Below are 12,500 nucleotides of genomic sequence, written 5' to 3' on the forward strand. Positions count from 1 at the left end.
CGCTCATTAGCCTTTCGGGGGTCTAATGGCCCGCTAACTCTACCATGCGCGCACCATTAATAACATTTTTACTCGCTTCAATGAGGCAAACCAGGCGGGCGGGAATGAAGAAGGGAACGGTTGCTACTTCCCCGTGGGTTTCGTAATGTTCACCAAGGATTTTCTGCCTTGTTAGTATCACGCTCATTGTGACATTGTTTTAATACCGAAACGTTTAATCTTTTGCTAGTCAGCTCTACAAACATTCCAGTGAAACGTGGAACTCATAAACCGCCACGTAAACTGCAATATAGTGTGCGGATAATGGCAAGAAGCCTAAAACCAAATTCCTTCTTTTTCTTTGTTACTGATAGAATCACTTCACATCACGAGCCCACTGGCTTGGTCACTGCTGCTACACTCACCACAAGTCTGAGCTTCATGTTTGTGCTGGAAATCTACTGTAGGACTGTACTTGCTAACTGATAATGAATAAATGAACTCCTTTCCCCTGATATGGTTAGCCTTTTATACTTCGCCAAAGTGCAGCTCTGCAACGCCACACCCCCACCGACCGACGGGGTGGTGGTGGCAATGCAGCAATGGGGGCTAACTAGAGGCCACCAGGTGCCGAAAAAGGAAGACCGATAGAATTGATGCACCGGCGATGCATCACCCAGCTCATTATGAATTAGCCTCCACTTTCTTCACTCCCCCGAGGCACTACCGCGCTACCATTTGCGGAGCGGGTGGCCCATTCTCCGGCCTCTTCCCTACCTACCCGGTCTCCCCTCAACATACGAGCACCTTCCTTGCATGCACCGACCTTAAGCTACTTAGCGTTAAGTCGCACGTTAACCGAGGGCCTCCCTCCTCCGATCTTTAAGTGCCGTTGGAAAATGGAGGATATGCATGCATCCAGCCCTTTTTTCGCACGATTTGTGTTTTGTTTTTCACTTCTCTCCCTTACTCACGCACGGCGACTGCGGTGCCAGTAGCTGTTAGGGATCGGCTGCCCCACTCCTATTTACCCGCCGAACGTGTTTTTCCTATGCACACCTCCTCGAGCGGTACATTAAGTTGGTCTTTTAATTGCTTAGAAATTATGGTACAGATCGAATGATTTGTTGCAGAAAAATATAAAAAAATTGTTTGAGGAACATCTTAGATTGAAACACTTTTAAAAACCCCCTGTTGTGGAAGGAATCTGCATGTCCTTGTTGATATTTCGTGTTACGATAAACATGTGAAGGGAATTGTGAACATTTCGTTGCCTTCATAGCAATAAAATGTAAAGCAAATTGAGTCCCGCAGCCTGGTATTGGATCATAAGGAAAAGTGCTTTTTTATTGCAATATTTCATAAGATATCATTTTCATGTTGATGAGTGGCCACAATCAGCGCGTGGAAAGCAACGCAAAGCAGACGTTCCAAGCGCAGCATTGCGTGCATATTTGCATAGTTTATGTTGGGCTTTTGGTGTTTCTGGCTCTGGCTGGACAGACAGCCAGCAATGGTGGAGGAATTGGGCCTACCATTGGGTAACAGACATACGCGATAGCCCTACGATCGGGGTGATCTTTCTAGCAATAATGAATGGCTAGCCGCCACTCGCGGTGGACCCCATTATCTAACATGTATGGCGTATTTGGCCAAAAAGGCGATTATGCATTTATGGCCACCTTAAACTCTTACCAACGGGGGCCATCGCCAGTAATTAAGTTGTGCTAACAGTGAGTCGCACAACCCGCACCTCACGCTCTGCTTAAACAGGGTTCGTGTCTGTTTGATCGATCGACAAGTTAAGATCAGAGAAATCGAAGCAAATAGCCTGAAGTAACTAATTTGATATGTTTTGTACAAGGGCTACTAGCCATTCGTATCTCACACAGATCGAACCATTTGCTGAGCTTCCTTGTAAATTAAAAGCCAGCAGTTGAAGTAACTAGGTCCCTTGCCTAACAGGCAATTTATTTTGAAGCATCATAAATCTGCATGTCGGAAACAAAACTGCATATCGGAATACATGGCCCCTTACCCAAAGTGTTCTCTGCTTAGATTCGAACGAAATTGGTTCCGGACTTTGGCCACGATTGCAATAACGGAGTGATCCAAAAGTTGCGGTGCGCACCCGTTAAACGTGTTAATTGCGGAGCGGAAGAGGTGCGCTTGATTGATCGAGTGAGGGAGTTGCATCCTAATGGTGCGAAAACATAACTTTTCACTTATGCGTAGGCAGTACTGAGACGCACTCTTCGCCAATCGACAAGGCATCCGTTCAAAGATCGACCTCAAAATACAGAATATTCGTGTCCCGCCGGGTTTTTTTTGTGTGTTAGAAACTCTGCATATCTACAAAATGCTCGACTCCGCAGACGATCGCATGGTTGTATGTTAGCGCACAGTTCAAATAATCTCCAGCCTCTATGCTCGAGGCGAGACGAGACACTAGCGGCTGCGGCACGATGACTAGTGAAAGTAGTCAATCCACTTTGCCTTCCCAAAACGCAACCGGTGCTATCGGGTGATGGTGATGGCAGCGGGTGATGGTGATGGCATGGTCTAAGAAGAGCGTCGCTTGCCCCCGCCGGAGCCAGCGGCATCTCACTAGCACGCTCATCTCGAGCGCCAGTGAAACTGACCTCGCACAGTTGCGCCTCATACACGTGAATCCAAACATACATCCCGAACCTTAACCTAGCCCATTAGCCCCCGACCAGCCGATTGAGAGGAGAGCAGTGATCTTGGACTGCTTGGTTCATATAGCCATCGCAGCACCTGCAGATCGGCGCACGAGAAGCGCACGTGTGAGCAGAAAAGGTGAGAGTAAGACAGCATAAGATGCGGTGAATCACCCTCGACAAAGGAGGGCCGAGTAGGAGGGGGAGCTGGCTGGCTGGCTGGCTGGCTGGCTGGGGCTGTCTGACGATCGGTTTCTGGATCGTAGGCGATCGTGGTAGAGATTGACACATTGTTTCACGAGGACAGCTGTACGGCGGAGGACGCTCGTGAGTGCAGTATAGTGATGGCCACAACTACAGGCCGCTCAACCGCACACAGTGTCGATCTGAAGGCCAGTGCCGATGGTTTGCATATCTTGATACGCACATGGCATCGGAACCGGTCTGTCAACACCGTGTCGCGACAACAGACAAGTGACCAAGTGAGGTTGAAGTGTAGGATCCCGGTTTAAGTTCCCGGTTTGCCATCTGTTCAATTTCAGCTCCTGAAGCTATCCTGCCTTTCCGTTAGACGAAGCTAAGCAGCATGATGTCTGGTCGATGTGTTATCGTGCTAGTGGTACTGGTGACCATTGCACTATCGCAGCACGTGGTGGAGTCATACGATCCAACGGACACGCAAATTCCCAACATTGTGCCACCGAACGGAACCTTCGAGGCGTTCTATCCACGCGAGATGTACGGTGTAAAGAATGGGAATTCACGGCCAGCTCACGCCCACGGTAGCTTCTACGCCCATCGTAACCCAGCCCTGGTAGAGGTACGGAATGCAGCCGCTTACGGATTTCGGTTCGATGGAAAACGTCGGTTCAACTTCGACTAGATTTGTCACCTGTTTATCCTCGAAATGGATAAAGAGACCATCGAAGATGCGCGCAACTATCAGCAATGTTGAATAAAATGAAGTAGAGCTGTTTTATGATTCCTTTTTGCAATCTCGAATACGATATTTCTATTGAATGGAGGTCCGAACTGGTATGCATAGTTGAATTTCAAGAGACCAGGAGCAGGCCGGTGGCACGGAACGGGGTACAGTCTTCTTTGTCTCATCCTCAGCTGCCAGTAAACGCCAACAAATTTTCACTTTGACTGATTGACAGACATCCGTCGACATGTTCCACATGATTGATGGTCTTTTTGGCATTCGATGGCAGGTTCATCGAAACTAATCGATTGGCCACTTTTGTTTTTTTATCATTTCTTGAGGAATCCCTTGATGCGGTGATGGCACGGATGATTAATAACGCAGACGCCACACCGCTGCCGACTTGGCGTGGAGGCTAGAAGAACTGGGCCAAAAGGAAAACAAAAGAATGTAGATCAGACACAGAAAGATACGGTAATCAGTCTCACAAATTCGAACCCGATGTCGTGGTCAGTGAGTGGATGGGAATGATTGATTTCATCTTCCTCATTCTCTTTCTTTCCAATGAATGGAACGATTAATTGAATCTTTTTTTGGGGGGGTCAGAGTTATGATGCCAAGGGACAGACGCCGCAAGCCTTTCATTTCCGGAATTCAAAGAACCTATTATCGCTTTATTAATCATTATCTTATGCTTTCGATTTCCGTTTCGTTAAAACTAGTTGGTGACATTTTCTTCAAGATGCAACATGCTGGCTCATAAATACACAATAGTTCAGCTTCGTTTCAGGCGGTTGTAGACCTACGCGGAGTAATCGATGAGTTCTTCTTCAATAAGTTAATCGCCGTGGAAAAATATAAATAGCACAACGCATCAGCACCAGAGCCGCCAGCGTAGGGAACTGGTAGGATCGTGTTTGGCACTGCGGAACATCCTTTTTTTCTTCTCCAAATGATAACGGGAGGACGAGATAGGGTCTAGCATGTTAGTCACGTCTCGTGGTTCATTTGTCAGCCTCCGTACTTGGTGCTACTACTTCCGCATCGGTTGTCGGTGTCTCATCTAACCGCTTATCGGCAATTTCCCCATGGCTTTGGACATTGACCGCAATCGGGCACATGCAGGGCACGAACTGGACCTGTGGCGTATGTGAGCTCGCTGGTAAGCTGGAAAGGTACTGCACCTGATCCATTGTAAAGTAAGGGTATTTGCTCGGTTGCGGTGACTGCGGTTGGCCAAAGAATGAAGGAACCGCTGGGAGTGGCTGTGGCGCTGGTGCAGCCTGGTTGTAACTTGGTGCATCATTCTGAATCTGTTGCGACACTGATGGGGGAGGTACCACCTGTTGTTGTTGCTGCTGCTGCTGCAATTGTTGCTGCAATTGTTGTTGCTGCTGTTGCTGCTGCTGTTGGTGTGACGCCATCGAAGATCCAACAGACTGTCCTCCAAAGGCACTGCCGAAGAAGCTGCTAAATGGACTGCTGTAGCTTGGCGGAGCGGTAGCGGGCTGCGCTGGTGGGCTAGGCGTTTGCAAGGGAGCTGCGATCTGCTGCTTGCCCATCGCTATACTGTTGGGCAACAGAGCTGGACTGGACTGGATGAACTTAAAGGCGGATGGCGGTGGTGCCAGTAGCGAATGCGCCGGGAACGCTACCGGCTGATAGGTGAATGCACGCACATACTGCACCTGCTTGCTGGCAGGGGGTATCTCACTGTAAAGAAATGATTCAAACGCGCACACGCCGAATACCAGAAATATTGATGATTTAAGCTCAAGAAGGTCACATCCCCGGTAAGATTCTGCTTACTTAGTTTGCGGTGTAGACCACCAGAAAGCCCTCGCGGAGGCCGTGCAGAGCAGAAGCACAAACTGGAAACACAATGGTTAAGGACACCGTTTAGGAAGAAAATTAGATGCCAGTTCTGAACACTCGGTACACCATTTAAGCGCTGCACCAAACCGATGCTCTTACCAAAAACTTGAAGATATCCATCACTTTATCCGCAAAATAAATTCTTTTTCCCACAAATCACGTACACTCGATGTTAAAGGAACACAGAGCTACAAGCGTCGACCTCAATCACCAAATCACAAATCTAATCAAATAAAGTCTATCATACAATCACTAAAACCACAACTCAAGATCCTGGTGCTGGCACAGGTGCCGTCACGCGAAAGGTTCGAATACGTTATGGCTAAGAATGCGGTATGCTCGAGATATTTATAATGCTCGTCCCTTCCCGGGTCCCAAACTTTTCTCGTTCTGATTATGTCCACACCTTGGTTCTGGTTTTTCCAGCTCCTTCGCTCCCCTGTATCGATGGACACGAAGGCAGAATCGAAGAAAGGTCTTTTCATTCTCTCCTACCGGCGGTCCCTCCTACCCGACTTGTCCGGCTTCGAGATCGGTGCTTCCTTTACACTAAAACACGAGCATGAGGATGCGCCTCGCGTTTCGTTTTACAATTCTTTCCCATCTCATCTCATTCTCTTTCTTTCGTTCTTTGAACGCTTCCACGTCAAGGTTACAGCAAACTGGACATTTAAGTTCCGATCACCGTGGCGTGGCTGACCAACGAAACCCTCTGGCCTCCCGTTCCTAATGATCCCTTTGCCTTGTCGCTCCTGCCGCTGAAGGCGACGACCTAGCCGAGGGGTCGATCGTACGAGCTCTGTTGGTTTGCTGCCCGATCTATGAATTTTCCTCGCTCCCTCTTTCTTAGATCTCATCCTTCCAAAGTACACCAATATGACCTTTACTTTTCGATCACTCTCACTAACCCTAGGGTTGGAGCAGAGGCCTTTTGCCGCGAGGCGGCTTCTAAATGCTACGGTGCACAGCTTTGATACGCCTATGATAGGCTAATTTGTCAATCGTTGTAACGATGGTGGTCCACATCCTCCTCCTAGGGGCCTCTGGGCTGGGCTGGACTGGGCTGGACTGGGCTGGACTGGGCTGGGCGCTTATCTTGGACGGATCACGAACGGAATGGTCGGTTGGCACCGCTCAATGGGGTCGAGAGTAGTTTAAGATCTTTGATTGAAAATCGAAGCCCGCAGAGAGGAAATCCGGTGGACCGCTGCGGCCGCTGCGCCCTAAATATGATCTCTCGCGGACCACTCTGTTCTCGCTTTCGTTTTGATCCACCCGTCGGCTCCACCGGCCAGTCCTCGAGAGTGGCCTGGGTCGGTAGCATGATTGGCAGCATCAGCACCATGTAACCTGCGGTCTGTGTGTTCGGTAAACACAATTCCCTCTCGGAATTGTTACAATTTCATTCAATTCTCCGCCCTCTACCGCGGCTCGATGGGGGTCTTTGATGATTTTGATGTTTTCCTTAAGGCCCCTCCTCCCTCTTGGTCCGCTGGTTCGGCATAACATTGATTTAGAAGATGCCGATGACATCGTGTTGCCGCCCCATCTCGAAATCGCTCCCTATGCTCCCGATCGCCGACAGGGAAAAGCATTTCACCATTTTTGCGGTCAACACGTGGAGTTTTTGGGGAGTAGCAGGCACGCATGAAAGGTCCATGGAAGTGTAGACGAAAGTGAACGAGAGTGAAGATTGTGATGAGCAGCGTAATACATATGATTACCGCCGTTTGATCGGCATCGGTGCTCGATCGATGCCTCTCCATTAGCCAAAGACCCTGCCCGCTTGCGCTGCTGACGAGGGTTACATTCAACTCAAAGCGGGGTCAGGGAAAAGTGATTTGATTTGATCCATTAATTATACCTACAGGTGAAGGACAACTGGTTGTTTGTTTGCCGGTTGTTTGTTTCATTTATCAGAGGCGGTTAAGAGAAAACAATCAGCCGGTGATCGGACCAGTTAAGGTTCTTGGCGCAGGGAGAACAAGAAATTGAAAATGATGTTGCAGCTTGACGAACGTACGAAATTAACTAAGTAAGTCATCATCGCCGTCATCGCGGTCAAAACGATCAACGATGAATAAGTCGTTCAGGGGAAAGTGGCCCAGAATAAATCGGGATAGGTGAAGCGTTGGGTGGTCAACTATGTTGTAGTAGCTACCCCTGACCTTCATCACCATAGAGGAAAGGTTTCCTTTCCTTTTTCAGGACTTACTGCTCGCGTTTAAATTGTGTATTTCAATTTTCGTGACAAGACGTACTAATGATTACACAGATAAAAATTTAAAAATAATACAGATAGGCAGGAAATCGCACATAATGGGATTGCATGCTTCGGAAAAAAACCCTGCGCCTGCGTTCCTTCCTTGAACTGTTAACGGCATTTGAAAGTGTCAGGAGAATGTTATCACTTGGTGAAATGCGTCTCTGATGAACTGTGTAACTCTGTTGACAGGACAGCGATGGGCGAGCTAATTCCTGAGACACGCTTGGGCAACGAATCCATACAAGAAAGAACAAAAATGTTGCCGAACGAGATTCCTAGCTCGGCCAATCCCCGGGGAGGAGAGACGAAATAATGCATCGCCGCCCCGAGAACCCTTGTTCTCCAAGCGGTATGCCTCGCAGGAGTCATGGGAACCCAGTCTAAATGGTCGAAGACCGAAGCGGGAAGAGATTAAGATATTATCTGTCCGAATTTAAATGTGGGTCCGAGCAGTTCTAAGAACTGTTCTGTCTCTCTTTCTCTCTATCTCTCCTGTTCTAGGGACCAGTGTGGGACAGAGCTTGTGCACCGGTTGCACTAGAAAAGGGACAGAAAAGGGGTGCGGAAGGAATCGGAGTTGGGAGCCATATTAAGGATCGAAGTGTATTAAATCCGCTTTTCGGGATGCGATGTTGGTTTGCTTTCTGTTTTTGTTCATTTTTGATCGAACATTCCAAGTTCGCTGACCCGTGACGGATGCCTAGATGGCCTGAAACTCAACTCATGACCGTGCGGCGGCGCGATACCTGCGACATGGGTTTCGTTGTGATCATTAAACCTAATAATTTATGTTCGATTAAATAACCTCGAAAGTAAGGAAATAAATCAACAATCAAACTCGTAATGGAGCAAGGGTTGCGCGCTTGTGGGTGACCAACTTTCTCTTTCCACAAGAACGGTCAGTTGTGAGCAGCCATCATCGTTTCGGTCGGTGTGCGCCCTGGTGTGGCGATGACCTGAATTCTCGAACCCCTTTTTCTGTCTTTTAAAAATCCTTCTAAATCTAATAAAATGTCCCATTTGCTCTTGCACCAGCCCTCAGAATGCATCAAACGGGAATCGAACCGGTGCAACTTAGCAAACCCCGAAAACAAAATGCGCTTAGTTGGCATTGACAGTTCGAGCTGAATTTATGCTTCGAATCACAAATGAACTGTTATTTTAAGAAATCTTCTTAATATTAGCCATTCATAGCAGGTGTTAGACACCGCGTTATGCTACACCATCGAATGTCGAAGGTGTCAGGAAAGCGCTGTTAGGATTATGATTTCTAGTTCTTGAATTTATTAACCTAATGCCATTCGTAGATGATATGAATAGCAATAAATATGTAGCACATCTGATGAGCATAATCACTGAGTTGGAGTTTTATAACCATTCTAAATGGTAGCACACTGTTATTAGAGTAAGTTAATCTGGAACCAGCAGAAGGCCTTGCTCTCATTCAATCAATGAGGAACAACCGGTATGCCTTTAACGTACGTTGAAGGGTGCATTTAGAAAATTCGGTTTATTATATGTAATCGAATGGGTGGTGTTCTTGTGCTATAAGCCGACAAAGGTGTTCTTAAGAATGAATGGATGCCGCTGCATTTATAGCACGTATTGGTTTCTTCATAATCATAAGACTAGAAACTCAATTTGAATTCCTCTGCATTTATGTAACGGGACCGTCGATCGGTACTCCCTCTTTCGGACTCTATGATCACGTTTGATGAAAGAAATGCAAAGTATGTAGCATGTCTTCACGATCTCTAACTAGATGATGTAATCTTCCAGCTGCAATCATTTCTGTCCGATGCTGGCCCAGCACGGTGGAAGTGAAATATATATCTTTCGGAAACTTCCGGCCTGTAGATGACTGGTAAGCATTTTCCACACGTGACGAAAGTCTCGTACTCGCCATGGTTCCGCTACAAATATTTCACACAGGTGACATTCAATAGGGCAAGCGGCAAGCAGCATGCATGGTGGACGATGCGAGTAGTTCCCGACCCTGGTGCTACTATCAATTACAAGCTACAAAATGTTTCGCTACGCTTCGTTGGTTCTGGTCAAATGGATGCAAAAGATCCTCTGGCACTGGTTTTGGCAGATCTTGTAATGACTGTATTTAAAGCAGAGCGTGCGTTGACATAACCATCAGTTTGATTGTGGCCCTTGATAGCTTTCGTTCGTGTAAAACATTTCTCAAAGTTTCCCAATCACCGCAAAATGAATCTGCAGCAAATAATTCTTAGTTTGGGACTGTTCACGACGCTTCTCCGAGATCGGTGCATGGCAGATGAGGATACAGAGCAGTAAGTGGTGCTTACCATTTTCACATTTGAACCCATTTTCACGCATACGCATACGTTTCATCTTGCTTCTTACAACAGCGTTCACATTAAACTGCACGTACCAGAAATTATTAACCGGCACGTTCATGTGAAAACAAAGTACATGCACGTGTATCATCCGAAAAAGATTGTTCAGGAATATCCGCCCAGCTTGCAGGAACCACACATGATGGATCCAGGTACGTGGATGCCCTCGGCTGCCATTCCTACGAACCTTGCCACTTCTCCATCGTCAGCACTATCCTCGTCATCAGGATCATCAGCAATGGCTGCAGCAGCGGCAGCCGCAACCCTTTCCTCGATGGTACAGGACAAACTGTCCAAACAGATAGCACAGGAGCTGATGATGCGTTACCGGAACACCATGGAGACACCTACTAGCCACGGGCTATCCGGTGCCACGTCCACTGACCTGCGAGAGTCCTTCGATTCGGAGTATCTGCGCGACTACTACCGGCAGCAGAAGAAACTGTCCGATCAGCTGATGATTCAAGAGGCGATGCAGCTACCGAACTTTGCGCAAACGAAATATCTCTCGGACATGGGCTACAATTGGGACAAGTCGTTCGGTGTAAAGTCAATCGCCGATAGCAAGCAGAGCACAGTGAAAAAATCCAAAAAGAAAAAGGCATACGGTGTCATGTAACCGGTTCTGGTATCAAGCCGCAATGTATGACGTGAAATCTATTATTATTTAAATAAAATGAACTTTGTTTCCAACACAACCTAAACTGTATGAATTAATATGTATTTTTGTATGCTATGCATTAAATGAATAAATGTGGTAGCTTGATTTAATCATTTAATGCATAGCAGCAATATTATAACAGACGGGTATTACATTAAATTACCGTAAATTTAATCATAATGAAAAATAGTGGATCTTTAAAAAGGAGTTCGGTTATGTTCAAACAATAAATATGATTTCATCTTTAAGTGCAATGATTAATTCAATACCACTTTGAATTGAGCCATTTGAAAAACTGTTTGGTAATTCCGAAACACGCACTCTTGCCTATATTTTGCACCGCTTAGGCTGATTACGGATGATTAACCGTTTAGGAAACATGACGGGTTGAACTTACACTTGCTGGCGCACCTTTCCAGCCATTAGATTTTCATTAATCGTAACATACTTATTACGTAACGGTTACTCCCAGTCCGTAAACCGCGGTCAAGCACCTGATCATGATGCGTTGAAGGGCGTGTAAAGGGTGATCGCATAATAGACAACTTCACAGTGTCACGGTTAAGTAGCAACTGATGTGCGCTTCAGCGAATGTCAATGACAAATCATGATGTTGCAGTTCAATGCGCACTGGCGTCCGGTACTTTCTTTCGCCGAGCGTCACGGTTTCTTCCCGCGACACTGCTGACAGAGGTAAAAGCGGGTGCGAGGTAAATCAAGAAATACTGTTTCCACCGAAGAAAGTCCAGCGTTTGCATTCGTAATTCGATTCCTAGGTGCTCGTACATCGTGTAGCACAGGGGTTAGAAGGAGTTTGAAAATTTAGCTTCAATCAGGCGTCTTAAATTTCGTTACCAATAGCCTCGCACGTAGTATCTGTTGTGCAAAGATGTAAACATTTGAACTGATTACCAGCATCCCATGAGAGAGCGGTATAAATGGAACTGCAAGGCGACTTTTAAGAGTCACTTTCGATCAGACAGTCACCGAGGTTTAAAGGCAAAATATTTCCGATCGTATACGGTAGCCTATCCTTCCTGCACTACTTTTTATCAGCATGAATCAGTACACCGTAGGTAGTCTATTTGAGTAGCTAAAAAATCTGCTAATACTGTACATAGAACATTTTCTTTCCTTCTTTCGACTGCCAGAAATTGATGGTACTGATGGTGATCCTGTTCAGCAGTGTGCTATGCTGCGAGTCGGCGATCAGCGGAGACCGGTTAGTGTTCCACGTGCCGATCAATTACAAGAACGTGCACATGACGAAGACGCGCATCAAACCGGTGCATCACCGTACGTACCAGAAGACGGATTTCAAGGTGCTCGGTTATAGTGCGGACAAACCGGTACCAAGTTACGGAATGGAATCGATAGCAATGACTCCCATGGAGTATTTTACAAAGATGCAAATTTTACGGTAAGCGTCGGTGCTATTTTCTGGGTTCACAAGGTATGCTGATAATTATGCTATATCCATTCACCATCTTGCAGTGGATGACTCCAGAGGAATACGGCTGTGCATACGATCAGCACTGTTGGTGATGATTTTTGGTAGAGTGCTGGGTTGGATACACAGTCACCGTAAGTGCAATTCCGTGAATTTGCAACAATAGGCAGATAGACCATGGCATCCCGATGGACGTTTCTTAAATGCATCATGTTCCTGTTTTATGTTGCGTGCGTTTATTCTTAGCTTACCCTTAATTACTCTAGACTATATTACCGCTTTTTCCATCTCAATGAC

The 12,500-nt window shown here is 46.7% G+C and overlaps 5 protein-coding genes across 6 annotated transcripts in view; 3 read left to right on the top strand and 2 right to left on the bottom strand.

Moving 5' to 3' along the window:
• The window catches only part of LOC126578374 (uncharacterized), a 1,200-nt gene extending 778 nt beyond the window's left edge, over window positions 1–422 (bottom strand). Inside the window, exon 1 of the mRNA XM_050240863.1 lies at window positions 405–422. Within this exon, the coding sequence (XP_050096820.1) occupies window positions 405–422 (18 nt within the window). The remainder of the gene's footprint in view (window positions 1–404) is intronic.
• A 2,287-nt stretch (window positions 423–2,709) lies between these two features.
• LOC126569386 (uncharacterized) lies at window positions 2,710–3,629 on the top strand. Of its 2 annotated transcripts, none has more exons than XM_050226428.1 (2): window positions 2,710–2,799; window positions 3,203–3,629. In XM_050226428.1, exon 2 carries the CDS (start codon window positions 3,247–3,249, stop codon window positions 3,541–3,543), a length of 297 nt encoding a protein of 98 aa, XP_050082385.1. In that variant the 5' UTR covers window positions 2,710–2,799; window positions 3,203–3,246; the 3' UTR covers window positions 3,544–3,629. The 2 variants fall into 2 exon arrangements, with proteins under 2 accessions (XP_050082385.1, XP_050082386.1); XM_050226429.1 differs by lacking the exon at window positions 2,710–2,799 and adding an exon at window positions 3,020–3,134.
• A 960-nt stretch (window positions 3,630–4,589) lies between these two features.
• LOC126571708 (uncharacterized) lies at window positions 4,590–5,580 on the bottom strand. Its single transcript, XM_050230457.1, has 3 exons — window positions 5,560–5,580; window positions 5,395–5,456; window positions 4,590–5,298 (listed from the first exon to the last, which is right to left on the bottom strand). The coding sequence occupies exons 1-3, from the start codon at window positions 5,578–5,580 to the stop codon at window positions 4,590–4,592; spliced, it is 792 nt and encodes a 263-aa protein (XP_050086414.1).
• Window positions 5,581–9,940: 4,360 nt separating this feature from the next.
• On the top strand, window positions 9,941–10,711 carry LOC126570430 (uncharacterized). The gene is made up of 2 exons (XM_050228170.1): window positions 9,941–10,026; window positions 10,105–10,711. The coding sequence occupies exons 1-2, from the start codon at window positions 9,941–9,943 to the stop codon at window positions 10,709–10,711; spliced, it is 693 nt and encodes a 230-aa protein (XP_050084127.1).
• A 1,099-nt stretch (window positions 10,712–11,810) lies between these two features.
• Window positions 11,811–12,500, top strand: part of LOC126571709 (uncharacterized) — a 4,322-nt gene continuing 3,632 nt past the window's right edge. The window contains exons 1-2 of the mRNA XM_050230459.1: window positions 11,811–11,825; window positions 11,905–12,102. Coding sequence (XP_050086416.1) covers window positions 11,811–11,825; window positions 11,905–12,102 — 213 coding nt within the window. The remainder of the gene's footprint in view (window positions 11,826–11,904; window positions 12,103–12,500) is intronic.

Source organism: Anopheles aquasalis, chromosome 2 (genome assembly GCF_943734665.1).
Source record: "Anopheles aquasalis chromosome 2, idAnoAquaMG_Q_19, whole genome shotgun sequence".
Lineage (NCBI taxonomy): Eukaryota > Metazoa > Arthropoda > Insecta > Diptera > Culicidae > Anopheles > Anopheles aquasalis.